The sequence below is a fragment of the Sciurus carolinensis genome, chromosome X (assembly GCF_902686445.1).
Source record: "Sciurus carolinensis chromosome X, mSciCar1.2, whole genome shotgun sequence".
NCBI lineage: Eukaryota > Metazoa > Chordata > Mammalia > Rodentia > Sciuridae > Sciurus > Sciurus carolinensis.
The window spans coordinates 40,144,772-40,160,021 of NC_062232.1; the positions used below are offsets into that span (position 1 = coordinate 40,144,772).

At 45.1% G+C, this 15,250-nt stretch overlaps 1 protein-coding gene across 1 annotated transcript; it reads left to right on the forward strand.

Moving 5' to 3' along the window:
• Positions 1-3,838: 3,838 nt before the first annotated feature.
• Positions 3,839-10,348, forward strand: Was (WASP actin nucleation promoting factor). Its single transcript, XM_047536049.1, has 12 exons — positions 3,839-4,000; positions 4,333-4,473; positions 5,198-5,284; positions 5,384-5,486; positions 5,592-5,639; positions 5,733-5,786; positions 6,423-6,597; positions 7,364-7,406; positions 7,614-7,767; positions 7,977-8,386; positions 8,636-8,750; positions 10,074-10,348. The coding sequence occupies exons 1-12, from the start codon at positions 3,869-3,871 to the stop codon at positions 10,127-10,129; spliced, it is 1,518 nt and encodes a 505-aa protein (XP_047392005.1). The 5' UTR covers positions 3,839-3,868; the 3' UTR covers positions 10,130-10,348.
• The last annotated feature ends 4,902 nt before the right edge of the window (positions 10,349-15,250 follow it).

The window sequence follows — 15,250 nt, forward strand, 5'->3', positions numbered from 1 at the left end:
AATATAAAAACAATAGCCTCCTGTCAAAATGAATTACTCTATTTATTTAGCAAGCCTTACTTGTATAAACAAATTAAATGCTATGTTTAAATGCACTTTATATCCATTTTTACACCTTTATCCTTTCCTACTAGGGTGACTATTCAATCACAGTTCCCATATAGTATTGGAGTGATACCATCTTGATATCACAACATACTCTTACCTGACAGTTGATTTCAGGGTTCCAAGGCCACATTGTGACTCCCAATTTAACACAGTCAAGTGTATGCTGATACACTGGGCAAGAAGAAACAAAACTTTGCTCCCCCAAAACTGTAAGGCTTCTGTGCCAAAGTGGTCACATATGTGAATGTCAGAGAATCTTTCCTGGGAACCAAGAACAATCGTCAAACACCCACCAGGATGGGTTTGTGCCAGCTTGGGTGGCTCATGCCTGTAATCCTAGTGACTTGGTGACGGTGATACAGGAGAAGTCCAAGTTCAGGGCCAGCCTCTGCAATTCAGCTAGACACTTCTTCAAAATAAAAGTATAAAAGGGCTGAGGATGTAGCTCAGGGGCAGAGTGCCCCTGGGTTCAATTCCCAGTACAGGGAGGGCAGGGAGTGAATGCAAAGACTTTTTTTTTTAATTATTGTTTTAGTTGTCAATGGATCTTTATTTTATTTATATATGGGGCTGAGAATTGAACCCAGGGCGTCATGCATGCTGGGCAAGCGCTCTACCACTGAGCTACAACCCCAGCCCTGACTTTTAAAATACATATAAATTTTACTTTTAATTTTTTTTTATTTTTTAGTTGGAGATGGACACAATACCTTTTATTTTATATATTTATTTTTTTATGTGGGGCTAAGGATCGAACCCAGTGCCTCACAAGTACCAGGCAAGCACTCTACCACTGAGCCACAACCCCAACCCCACTTTTAATATTTTTGTGGGGCTAGGGACGAAACCCAGGACCTTGCCACATGCTAGGCAAGTGCTCTACCATGGAGCCACACCCCCAACCCATAATGGTTTTTTAATGCCCAAGTAGGACTTGCTGTCATCAACAGATTGGAAGGGGCTCCAGGTCTGGAGGTGTGAGATAACCCAGTGAGGTGGGGGCACCATAAGCTGAGCTGGCAAGGGAAGAGATGGGAGGGAGGTTGGAGCTGCCATACCAGAAGGAGCTTTGAGCCTAGGTTCAGGACAAAGGCTCTGAATCTGCAGGCGTGTGGAGCCAAGAGGTTTCCAGGCAGGCCTGTGGGCCATTCAAGAGATGTGCTGTGTTGGGTTGGGGAGATAACTCAGCTGGTAGAGTGCTTGCCTCGCAAGCATAAGGCCCTGAGTTCAATCCCCAGTACCGCCAAAAAAAAAAAAAAAAAAAAAAAAAAAAAAAAAAAAGATGTGCTGTTTCACTTTCAGTTGCTTGGGAGTGTCAGTCACATCCCAGACCTGCTCAGCTCCCAAAGTGCTGTCCTTGTACCTAAGAATTTCATATCCCCAGGTGGTCTATTTCATGGATGGGGAAACTGACCCAGGGAGGCAGGGGACTGAACTGGCATTCACTTGGGGAAACCATCTGACATTACCTGGAAAATTTAGAGACATGCAAACCCTGAAGCCACTGATTACCCTTGTGTGCGTTTGCATGTCAATGTGGACCATGTAGCATTGCTCACAACAGAAAGAACCAGAAATGCCTCAAAATCTGTTTTTGTTGTTGTTGTTGTTGTTTTCTTTTGTTTTAGAGAATGAATCCAGGGGTACTTTGCCACTGAGCTACATCCCCAGTCCTTTTTATTTTTTATTTTGAAATAGGGTCTCACTAAGGTGCTATGGATGGCCATGAACTTGCAATTCTTCTGCCTCAGCCTCCTGAGTCACTGGAATTAGAGGCATGTGCCACCATGTTCAGTTAAAATCTGTTAACAGGAGTCTGTGGATAAACAGATGGCACATTCACACCATAAAATACCATACAGCAATGACAAGGAACAGCTACCTCTACAATCAAATATGAATTGTGATATACATAGGAGAGAAGGCATGAACAAAGGGAAAAAAGTGCACCACACACCCCATTGCCCTGCTTGCAATCTGGGCTCTGTACTTGCTAGCTGGATACTATTGAGAAAACTATTTAACCACTCTGAGTTTCAGTTTCGTCATCTGTAAAATGGACATGATAATAGTGTGTATCCCATAGGCTGTTATGAGGATTTCAATGATTTAAAAGACTTCTGATACAAAGGGATTAGAATGGTGCCTGGTACACACATTAAATGCTACATGAGTGTTATGACAAAATTAGAAGGATAGAGTATATCCTTATCCTTATCAGGGATAGAGTATATGCTTAGCATGTGCAAGGCCCTAGGTTCAATCCCTAGCACCAAAAGTAAAAAAGACAAAAGTACAATATTAAATGAGGAAAAAGCAATTCTCCAAATATTACATACTTTCAAAAAGTTCAAAAACTAAGTGGGGGGCTGGGATTGTGGCTTAATGGAAAAGCACTTGCCTAGCATATGTGAGGCACTGGGTTTGATCCTTAGCACCACATATAAATAAATAAAATAAAGGTCCATTGACAACTAAAAATATTTTTAAAAAAATAAGAGGGTTTGGGTACACACCCACGATTCCAGCTACTCAGGAGGCTGAGTCAGAAGAATTGCAAATTGGGGGCCAGCCTGGGCAACTTAGTAAGATCTTGTCTCTAAAAGTGTGGGGGGGCCTGGGATGTAGTTCAGTGGTAAAGTATCCTGGGTTCATTCCTCAGTTCTGGGGAAAAAACATTATTTTTAAAGGGCCAGGGCTATAGCTCAGTGGAAAAGTGCTTTCCCAGCATGTGTGAGGTCCTGGGTTCAGTACCCAGCACTGGAAGAATAAAAAACTTCAATAACTCAACTAGCCAGGCGTGATGACACATGCCTGTTATCCCAGTGGCTGGGGGTGGGGGCTGAGATAGGAGGATTTCGAGTTCAAAGCCAGCCTCAGCAAAAGCAAGGCACAAAGCAACTCAGTGAGACTCTTCTCTAAATAAAATACAAAATAGGGCTGGAGATGTGGCTCAGTGGCCGAGTACCCCTGAGTTCAATCCCCAATACTAAAGAAAAAAAAAAAAAAAAAACAGAACTCAATGAGATGTTGCTTCAGCATTTGTATATGCTACAAAGTTCCTTTTTGTGTGTGTGGTGCTAGGGATTGAACCTAGAACTTCATACATGCTAGGAAAGCACTCTATGACTAAGCTACACCCCCAATACCTCCTTCCTTTTAGAAAGGGGATGATACACAGAAAGTAATTTGGGAGCTACAGGGAGGCAAGGGTAAGGGTTGGAGAAGTGAGTGGGGCTTGCTTATACATTGTTAGCAATGTCCAGGGTGGGGGTAGGGGCTCAGAATAGGGATGGGATTACAGGGGCTCACTATATAATTAAAAGAAAAATTGTAATGAAGTAACTCTTCATGATTAGGGCCCTTGAGATTTAACCCCAAGCTGACCGGGTGGTCTGGGGAGGAAGGAGGTCACCCTGCCACATGACTACTCTTGACAAATCCAGCCCTGCACAGGTGCTCAGATGGTTCAGTTCTTGCTGCCAGCCAAAGGGAGGTGGGTCTGAGCCAGCCAGAGGAAATGGGCCTTAAGAGATTAAGAGAAGGACTGAACTGATCAAAAAGATGGGTCTAGTCAGTCAAATGGAGGAGGGCCCAAGCCTGTCCAAGGGAGGAGGAGACCAGGCCCATTGAGGGGCCCTTGGAGGACTTGTTTCCCTTGTGGTTTTTTTGCACTTCCTGTTCCCTTGCTCACTGCGGAAGTTCCTCTTCTTACCCTACACCCAGAGCCTAACCGGAGAGGACAAGAGCAGAAGGCACTATGAGTGGGGGTCCTGTGGGGAGCAGGTCTGGGGGCCGAGGGGGACCAACAGCTCAGCAGAACATTCCCTCCACCCTCCTCCAGGACCATGAAAACCAGCGACTCTTCGAGATGCTTGGCCGAAAATGCTGGGTGAGTTGAAGTCCTGGCCCTCCCTTCCACCCTCCCGTCCCTCCTCTTCCTCTCTAGCTCCTCTTCCTCTCCTATGTCCTTCTCTTCCCCATCCTTTCTTGATGCTCCTTTTTCTTACCATACTCCCTCTTCTCCTTTCCCTCTCCTCCATCTCATCTCCTAGGATCCACTCATTCATCCCAGGAAGATATCACTGTCTACTTGCCTTCCCTCTGGCTATAGCTCCTCCTCTGGGCCCATGACAGCCATGGGCAAGGATGGATCAGGCCTGGCTCCACAACTCTTTGACTACCCCTGACCAGACTCCACTGACTCCTACTCTCCCCTCCCAGACACTGGCCACTGCAGTTGTTCAGCTGTACCTGGCGCTGCCCCCTGGAGCTGAGCATTGGACCATGGAACACTGTGGGGCTGTGTGCTTCGTGAAGGATAACCCCCAGAAGTCCTACTTTATTCGCCTTTATGGACTTCAGGTGACTCTGTGCCCCACTGGATATGCAAGCCCCAGTTCTTAACCTGCAAAACAAGATCTGTGTCCACAGTCTGAATTCTCTGACAGATAACCCTGAGCCCCAGAACCAAAGACCTATCCAGATCCTAAACTCAGTTTTCCAGGGATGCATTACCCCTGAGCTATATCCCCACCCATTTTTATTTTATTTTGAAACAGGTCTCGATAAGTTGCCCAGGTTGGTCTTCAATTTGTGATCCTCCTGCCTCATTCTCCCGAGTTGCTGGGAGTGGCATGTGCCCCTCAGTTTTGCCTTTCTAAATCTGGGATGACTGACCCTAAGGTCTCCTATCAAGGCCTCTAAACCCAAATATATAATACACTCGTAAGCCTAATCTATTCCACAAACTCAAAAAAAAAATGAGCACTATTATTTTATCTGTCACTTGTTCTAAATTCAACGTTCTGAATTTTCCTAGGCCTGGAGTTCTAAATTCTCACAGGGCCCTGAACCTCCAATCTAAATTTCTCATAATAGTATTTGATTCTCAGCAGTATCTGAGTAGTCTGAATCCCAACTCTCCATATCTGACACCTAGAACCCCAACTCTGATCCTGAGCTAAAAATCTCCAAATCAGAGCCTGAGGCCCCAAATCAGGACATCACACTCCATGGCTAGATAATAAAGGACTGACACCCAGAGTGTGCCTCAGTGCCAGCTGACTCCCACCCTGCTTCTCTTCAGGCTGGCCGGCTGCTCTGGGAACAGGAACTGTACTCGCAGCTGGTTTACTTCACTCCCACCCCCTTCTTTCACACATTTGCTGGAGACGTAAGTGGCCAAATGATCCTTGGGCATTATTTGGGGTGTGGGGAGAAGATGGGAAAGGTGTGGGGGACTGGAAGGCCACTGACCCCAATACATGTGCAGGACTGCCAAGTGGGGCTGAACTTTGCAGACGAGGGTGAGGCCTTGGCCTTTCGGACCCTGGTGCAGGAGAAGATACAAAAAAGGAGTCAGAGGCAAAGTGGAGGTGAGGAGGTCTTAGGGGAAGGCAGAGATTGGGAGGAGGTAATTACACAGGTGGGAAGCTAGAAACACCCTTTTCATGGTTCTGACTCCCAATCCACCTGTCTAGCTGCAGACAGACGTCAGCTACCTCCACCACCAGCACCAGCTAATGAAGGTGAGTCCTCCAGTGCAAGTAGGGGTAATAAGGGGCTATCCCAGGAACTCGTGGCAAGGTTGTGACAGCTCTCAACTTATTCCATCTTCCCAGAGAGAAGAGGAGGGCTCCCACCCCTGCCCCCACATCCGGGTGGAGACCAAGGTGGTAAGTGCCAATTCTTTTCTGAGTCTCTGAATGGATGGGTGGGTGGGGAGTACATCAGTGAAGTAGCTGGGTGGGTACATAAGTGCATGAAGAGGTGGGTGGATGGATGGATATGTGGATGGATAAGCAGATGCATGGTTGGATGGATTGGTGGCAGACAGATGGCTAAGTGGGGGGAGAAGAGAACGGATGGGAGGTTGAAATATAAATGTATGGATATATAGTCATACATAGATAGGTGAAGGGGTATGTAGATAAATGAATGAATACATGGATGACCGAGTGAATGAACAATGAATAAATGACATAATATTCTAGCCAGAGAAGAAAGCAAATGAGTAAATGAATGAGTGAGTGAATGAATAATATATTAAATTAATTAGTCAATGAATCCAGGAATGAATGAGCCAATTCTTAAGTGATAAGCATGAGTGAATGAATGAATGAATGAATGAATGAATGGTTTTCTGGATCCACCCATTTTTCCATAGACCCTACTTAGGTCCCTCACCCACTCCCTCCGTGATCATCAAACCCACATAGCAACTACCCCTACAGTCTTTCCATTTCTTTTCCCTATGCTTTGGCTGGTAGATATGTTGGTCAATGGTCCATTCACCCTATTTTTCACCACAGGCCCACCAGCTGGCCCACTGTCCCTGGGGCTGGTGACAGTGGACATCCAGAACCCTGATATCACAAGTTCACGATATCGTGGGCTCCCGGCACCTGGCCCTGGCCCAGCTGATAAGAAACGTTCAGGGAAGAAGAAGATCAGCAAGGCTGATATTGGTGCCCCCAGTGGATTCAAGTAAGAACTTCTGTCACAGGGACCCACAGATCCCTGGGGGTAGAGAGCATATGAATAGATTGATAGCTGAGTGAATGTAGGATGGGCTGGGTGGGTGAATGGATAGAGAAATAAAGAAGGAAAGAAGGAAAGAAAGAAAGAGAAAGGAAGGACGGGAGGGAGGGAGGGATAGATGGATAGGTGATTAGATGGATGGGTAGATGGGTTGATGGGAAATGGGTATATAGATGGATGGATGAATAGATGAGTATACAGACAGATTGATATGCAGGCTGACTGGTTCACAGACAAGGTGGATGGAGATCAATAGGCAGACAGATATATAGACAAATGAACACTTTAACAGATAAGTGAACAGAAGTATATGGTTGAATGGGTAGAAAAATGACTACATGGATAGAAAGATGGGTACATGTTTAGATGGACAAGTGTATGAAAGGACAGGTTGGTGGACAAATGGGTAAACAGATATGTGAGCAGGTGTGTGGGGTGCAGATATATGGACAGGTCAGTGGTTTGATGAATATGAATGAATAGGTGGATATGTGAATGGGTAAACCTATGGTAGAAAGAGGGATGAATGGACAAACTAGCCCCCAAAACTATGTACCCTTCTAATTCCCTAACTCCCGCTCACACTCATTTAGACTCATTTACTCATTCTGGACCTTCCATGTCCCTCTGGGCAGGAGAGAGCAAGGGGGCTTCAGAACTAGGAAGGTAGGGTAGCAGGACTTCACTGGAGTCTTCTTCTTATCTCCTTTAGACATGTCAGCCACGTGGGCTGGGACCCCCAGAATGGATTCGATGTGAGTAACTCCCAAGTCCCCTGCTCCACCCTCAACTTCCACCTACAGTTCCATGAACCACTGCTCAGACCCCACCCTCAGACCCTGCCCTGCCCTCCCCACATCCCTCTCAGATTCCTCCCTGGGATGGACCCAATGCTAATCTGTTCTCCATCCCTCCTCACCTTCTTCATCCACCCTGGCTCCGACCTTTTTCCATCTGGGCAGGTGAACAACCTAGATCCAGATCTACGGAGCCTCTTCTCCAGGGCAGGAATCAGTGAGGCTCAGCTCACTGATGCAGAGACCTCCAAACTTATTTACGACTTCATTGAGGACCAGGGTGGTCTGGAGGCTGTGAGACAAGAGATGAGACGTCAGGGTGAGCCCTGCCTTTCTATACACCCACTCCTCTCCAGCCCCAACAGTTGATGCCTCCAAGATACAATGAAGTTACTCCATTATGGTGGAAACCTCTGTGCTGCATAAAGGGGAATTGATCTCTTTGGGTACCCATTTTACAGATGAGCAAAACTGAAGCTTGGAAGAAAATGATAATAATCACAGTTATGGGTTATTTTCTGCCCACAGAACCGCTTCCACCACCCCCACCACCATGCCGAGGAGGGAATCAGCCCCCGCGGCCCCCTATGGTGGGGGGTAACAAGGGTCGATCTGGTCCATTGCCCCCTGTACCTTTGGGGGGTGCCCCACCCCCACCAACCCCCAGGGTACCCCCACCCCCAGGCCGAGGGGGCCCACCACCACCACCTCCTCCAACCACTGGACGTACTGGACCACCACCTCCTCCGCCCCCTGGAATTGGGGGGCCTCCCGCGCCACCCCCACCACCGCCACCCCCACCCCCACCACCCAGCTCAGGGGTTGGGCCAGTCCCTCCCCCAACTCCTCCTACTCTGGTGCCTGGCGGGGGGCTGGCCCCTGGTGGGGGTCGAGGGGCACTTTTGGATCAAATCCGGCAAGGAATTCAGCTGAACAAGGTAAGGACTGGCAAGATGGAGAATTGGGGGTCTGGAACTCCAGGTGTTCAGTGCAAGTCAGAATGTTGGGGGAACAAGGCTGGACTGACTGTGGTGCCAAGCGTTTGGGTTGTGTAAGAAGGTTGGAAGGTTGGGAGGGATCCTTGAAGGGGATTGGAATGTGTGGGAGAAGAAATAATGAAAGGAGGGCCAGGGGGAAATGCTCCTCTCACGGGTTTAAGTTCTCTGTACCAACTTTGCTTGCTGCAGACCCCTGGGGCCATAGAGAGCTCAGCACTGCAGCCACCACCTCAGAGCTCAGAGGGGCTCGTGGGTGCCTTGATGCATGTGATGCAGAAGAGAAGCAGAGCTATCCACTCTTCAGGTGAGCCTATTCTACTAGGCCCATGAACCTGGTTCCCAGGGCTAGTATTGGCTGAAAACTCCAGAAGTCACTATCAATAGTGACACTAAGGCTTGGGGGAGTAACTCAGTGGTAGAGTGCTTGCCTAGCACCCTGAGTCCCTGGGTCCCATCCCTAGCACTACAAATATAAAAAATAAAATAAAGTGATACTTGCCCTATTTTTGACGATTCACATGGATCTCCTTTTGGACACTGTTAACATTAAGTCATTCTGTGACAATAATGATTAGTCTATATTTGACAATAATATTAGCATTAACCCCATGTATTCAGTACTAGTTAACATTAGCCCACTGTGTAATGATAATGTTATAAAGAACTCCATCTTTGGTAGAGTGCTTGCCTTGCAAGCACAAGGTCCTGAGTTCAATACCCAGTACCGGGAAAAAAAAAAAAAAAAAAAAAAAAAGAACTCCATCTTTTTTTGCAACTCTGGGGATCAAACCCCAGGCCTCATGCATGCTGGGGAAGCACTCTACCACTGAGCTGTATCCTCAGTCCAATAACCTTGTCCTTGAAAATAATACTGACATTAACTTCACATATCAACAGATTTCATTAACTCACTATGTGATAATAATATCATAACTAACCCAGTTTTTTTACAATAATGTTAACATAAATCTCCTAATGAGCCAATGGTATTGTCATTAACTCAATATAGAGAGTAATATTAATTTCAACCTCTATTATGTGGCAATAATATAATGAACTCCAACTCTGACAATAATATTAACATTAATCCCAGAGAGTGTTCACAAGATGAATGTGAATCTATTACATGACACTAGTATAACAAATCTCATTTTTGACAATGATGTTATCATGAACCCCATTATGGGTCAGCAATATCAGCCCTAACCTTGTGCCATGAAACAATAATAATTTATCCCACCTTTGCTAATAACATTTAAGTTTGCCCCCTTATGTGACAGGGAGGGCTGGGGATGAAGCTCAGAGTTGGAGCACTTGCTTAGTATGCAGTTATATAGAGGCTCTGTGCTCAGTTCTCTAGTGGCAGAGGGATTGCCATTAACCCTTTGTGTGACAATAATATTCTGACTAACCACACTTTTTACAGTACTTATTGATTTCAACTCCAACTAGAACCCAGACCCCTGGCTACAATTCTTATCTTGCCCCAACTCTCCCTCTAGCAGGGGACTTCAGTTCCTCAGGGCAGTCCTCACCTCCTAGGCCCTAGGAACCCCCTAACTGTCCCAGGGCTTTTGAATCGTACTGTCCATTTGGAGTCCCACTTCACATCTTCCTCTTTCTCCAGACGAAGGAGAGGACCAGGCCGGGGATGAATTTGAAGATGATGAATGGGATGACTGAACTGCCCTCAGAGTTCCTGCAACCCAGTGGCTCCCACTCCACCTGTTCTGTGCCCACCCCTGTAGCCCAGGTCCCTCCACTGTCAGCTTCCTGTCGCCTAGTCTCCAATGCTGTCATCCTTGACGGGTCTCCTCCACACTTGCCCTAGAGACACCTGGGCCCTTTATTTTTTTTTTTAACAAAATTTCTTACTTCTCTTCACTCAAGGATTTTTAAACAAAAATAAAATAATTGTCTTTTTGTCTCTCTAAACCTCAATTTGTTTATATTCCAAATGTGGAAATTTGGGGTCCTCCCTGCCATGTCCCTTTTATTCATTTATCCCATTTTATTTATTTAGCCTAACATGTATATATTCATATTCATTCTTTCATTCATTCCATTATTCCCTTAGTCATTTAGTCTGTATTTTTTTTTTACTTTACTTTTCTTTTTTAATATTCTCTTCTTTTTTGAGAGGGAGTCTTGCTATGTTGTCCAGGTTGTTCTGAAAAATGGGCCCAAGTGATCTTCTTGCTTCAGCCTCCAGAACAGCTGGGACTCCTGGCCTAAGCCAAAACTCCTGGTTTTAGACTATATTTCTTTGTTTCCTTCTGCCCTTTCCACAAATATTTACTGCCAGGTACTATTTTAGTGGCTAGAGTGGAATGGATAAATTAGGGGGAAGAGACAGACAAGGAAAAAGAAATCAAAATTAAATATAGTTACAGGTCATGGTAACTATTATGAAGTGCTGAGGCAGAGGTAAAGGGGAAATGACATTCCAATGGAACAGTCCCAGAAGCCACTTGAGGAGTTGACAGTTTTGCTGGACCTAAACAGAGAGAAGGGTAGCTCAGGTAAATACTTTTGGGAAAGGCATTACAGGTCCAGAAGAACAGCCAGAGCAAAGGCTCCAAGATGAGAAAAAACTTGGCATGAAAATAGGTGTGGTGAATGAATGTGAGTCATTTATTCATTCACATATTTAATTATTTTTTCTTTTCTTTCTTTCTTCTTATTCTCCTCCTTTTCCTTCTCCTTCTCCTTTTTTGGTGCTGGGAATTGAACCCAGAGGTGTGTTACCCCTGAGCTAAAACCCCAGTCCTTTATATTTTTAAATAAGATCTTAGTTACTGAGGGTCTCACTAAGGTGTTATTTTTTCCGTCAACACAATATGAGATCAAGATCAAGATCAAAAGCATACTTGATGATCAGACTTCCCCACTTTCTATACACACAACTCATATACCAGGATTTTGAGGGACAGGATCCCCTTCTCAATTTTAAAATTCAGCTCTGCCCAGTAACCAGTGCAAACCAAGAACTGGCCAATTGCAAGGGAAGAGGCAAAGACTTCATAACCAGACAGATCTGCTCTGGAACCCAGGCAAGACACCTCATTCAGCCTCAGTTTCCTTATCTATACAATGATAATAACAATACATGCCAGATTTCCAATGGTATCCCACTGAGTCAGCCATCCTCCTCCTCCTCCTCCAAGACACTTTTTTTTTTCAGAAAAAAAAGGAATAATTCAAAACTCTCTGGTATTTAAGGCTATTTCCAATGGAATAACTAGAAACTCTTGTGCATCAAAATCTAGAATTGAGATTCCTACTCCTTCCCATTTCTGAAATTTGGTGAATTCAAGATCTTAAATATGCTACCTGAAGAGGAGGAGGGGAGAAGGGAGAAAAATACTGAGGAAACTGAAGCCCAGAGAGGTCAAGGAACTCGTTCACAGTCAATTATTTTTCTATTCTTTTTCTTGCAGTGGTTGGGATCTTACCAGGGCCTTGCACTTGAACACTCTGTCACTGACTTATACCTTCATCCCCTCACTATCAATTATTTTGCCCCCAGTCTATGAGGTAGAGTTCATAGAGGACAGGCTTCCTCAGCCTGCAAGATCAGTGGAATAATTTCTGAACTATCAAAATGGGGTAGGGTGGAGTGGGAGGTAGGGAGGAAATCAAGCCAACTGAGAGGATGGAGCAGCAGGAGGAGAGGGGAACTGGCTTTGCCCCTTAGGATTTCCTGGTGGAAGGGAGAATTCCCCTAGAGCTAGAGAAGGAGGGAGTCTCAGGTTTCCCTGAATTCTTACAGGATCCTTCATCCCTCTCTTCACTCCCTACACAGGACAGGTCCCATGTCTGGGGTGGTAGGCACTGAATCCAGGAAGGGCCTGTCAGCATCATCTATTCCCCCTCCCAGTTGCCCATAGAAACCCTGGAAATCTGGCATTCAGGAACCCCCTTCCTCAGGCTTTGTCCTGGAAAAGACCATACAAAGAGCAACTTCTCACTGCCTTTGAGCACTGGCTAGAGCAGGCACAGACTTGGGGTTAAAGAATTGACTAAGGGCCTAGGGATGCAGTTCAGTGGTAGAACACTTACCTAAAACCCCCTGTACCACAAAAAATCATCTGAGCAAGTTGCCTGACCTCTTTGGTGTTCAGTTTCCTCACTCTTTAAAATGAAGACAAAAAAAGTTTATTTCCCAGGGTTGTGGAGAGAATCAAAGTAAATGATGTCTGCAAAGTGCCTGGTTCCTTGTAGGCACCTATAAATGGTAGCTGTTATTATCATTGTTGTGTTGTTATTGTTAACACCGGATTCACTGACTCTGAATCATCATTGATTGTTCAATGCATCATTATTTTATGTTTCACTAAGAAAGAGAAAAAGAGTACTGTCATTTAAATTATGACTCACCAGGACTTGTAAGATTGCAGGCTGATTTCAGAGACATTAAAAAATTAAACAGGGGCTGGGGTTGTGGCCCAGTGGTAGAGCACTTGCCTGGCATGTGTGAGGCCCTGGGTTTGATTCTCAGCACCACATATAAATAAATAAAATAAAGGTTCATTGACAACTAAAAAAATATTTTTTAAAAAATTAAACATTTCTTGAGCCCTGTCTGGCAATAGTTTCTTACCCTGTGTTTGGGTTCCACATGTGTGTTCCATTGGGGAAACTCGTTCATTGTGCCCCATGATCTGTATATCCTTCTGTATGTATGTTACACTCCAAAATGATGTTTACATTCAAATAGGTTAAACTTGTGCAGCATGAAATGGATAAAACCTTGCGTTGGCCTCAGCATTAGGCAAGGTAGCATATACAATAGGCACTTCATTTATGCTGAATGAAAGAAAAATGACAGGGAAAATGACATAGCCATAATAAGGTGACATATTACTTCTGAGGTCTCCTGAAAAATGTTAGTCCAGAAAGATTCATTTTCTGGAAGTGGGAGACATCTACTCCAAGGTCATTCATCAGGGGAAGAAACTGCCCAAGAAACTGCCAAGAGTACAGTAAATGGTAGAGCCAAGATTTGAAATGGTTTAGGCCTTTATCCTTATTATATTATTATATGGTTTGGGTAGGGCCAAGGGTTGTTCCCCATCACCCACAGACCCTTAGATCTCCCTCCAGATCCAGGCAGGCAGAGGTCATGTCTTAAAGCACTCTCATGAGTTAGACAGGTTTCCTGAACTCCTGGGAGTTGGCGGGTCTTGCCTGCCAGCAATAAGGGGAGCACGTGAAGACCAGCATCTGACATTTCTAGAAAGAATAAGGGAGGGAAAGGGTTGCATGTTGGGTCTTAACACTGTTGACTGTTCTATTCATGGTAAGCAGGGGGTGATAGAACCTCAGATAGGCCAGCCATTTCTCCAGTAAGCTGATGGAGTGACAGAGAGAGGGACAGTTTGAGAAACTGACAGTGAGGTTTTCCAATGCTGTGAGTCAATGAACATGCAACTGAATGATAGCCCGACTAGGACTAGCTGGGGTTGGTGGCTTGACATTGGAGAAGGCCTAAGGGTCTCCCGAGGCTGGATGACTGATGACACATGGTCCTGCTGTTGGCTTGTCTGTCTGGAAGTTGTAAATGGCTCACTACTGCTAGGAATCACACCTGGACTGAGGGAATGTCTGGATATTGTACTTTCTGGCCCCCATGTAAGGAAGGGCTAACCTGAGGGGATTTTAGGATGACTGATAGACCGGTTTGTGGTTGCCTGCTAGGCAGTTGTATCTGGTGAACAGTTGTCCACCCTGACTGCATCACATGCTTGAGGGCCTGGCTGTATCCTCTGACCTACTGATCACCCCACAGGTGGTGTGATCAATGAGATGCTGAGAATGACTACCTGACTGACTGACAATATGGTGAGGGGTAGATTGAATGAGACAAGTCACAAACCAGCTTATTGATAAACATAGCTTCCTGACTCCTTGACAGTAGGTATGGACTGTCTGCCCTGATAAAATCTTAGCCTCTCTGAGGCATCCAACACATCAGAAGATACCAACTGACTGAACTGTGGTGGGGATACCTTGCCTGAGAAATGGCAGACTGGCTGTAGGAATCCAGCTTGACATGACTAAAGCCATCTTGGTTGTAACAGCCATCTTGCCTACCAGATAACCTTAACACTTATTTAAAATCCTATAGGGGTTGGGGTTATAGCTCAGTGGTAGACCACTGGCCTTGCATGTGTGAGGAACTGGGTTCAATTCTCAGCACCACATATAAATAAATAAATAATAAAAATCCATTGAAAACTAAAAAATATTTTTTAAAAACCCCTATAGGATAAAAAAAATCATTAAGATAAATCAGGCAAGCATTTCATGCTGACTACTGATGCCCAGATTTTTTTTTGACTGACATTGAATGTATTTTTGTGTGTGTGTGTGAAAACCCAGGGATATTCTGGTTGGCCTCACCCAGCTTAGCATATAAAGACCTTCTTCCTGTCTCAGGGTATGGAGATTCTCCTGCCTTGCTGACACCTAACATGTGCTTCTGTCTGCAAATCCCTATTGAATTGGACTTTATGTAATCTTAGATCTGTCTAGCTCTTTAATCTTTCCACACCTTCCACCTTCAGCAGCCAGTTCTCCTCCTACACCAGGTTTTCCTTATACACCAAGTGACCTACTAACAGGTAGCCAGGAGACTGCATCATACCTCTAGTCCCTGTGACTATTTGCTTTAAGGGCTAGCTTGATGTTGTGACTGCTCTTGATGTAAATAAGGAATAACCTGAGGGAAATGCAGCGACCAATTGACAGTGTGACTGTTAGACATGGCTATATTAGAAACTGACAATGACAGTTTATTCT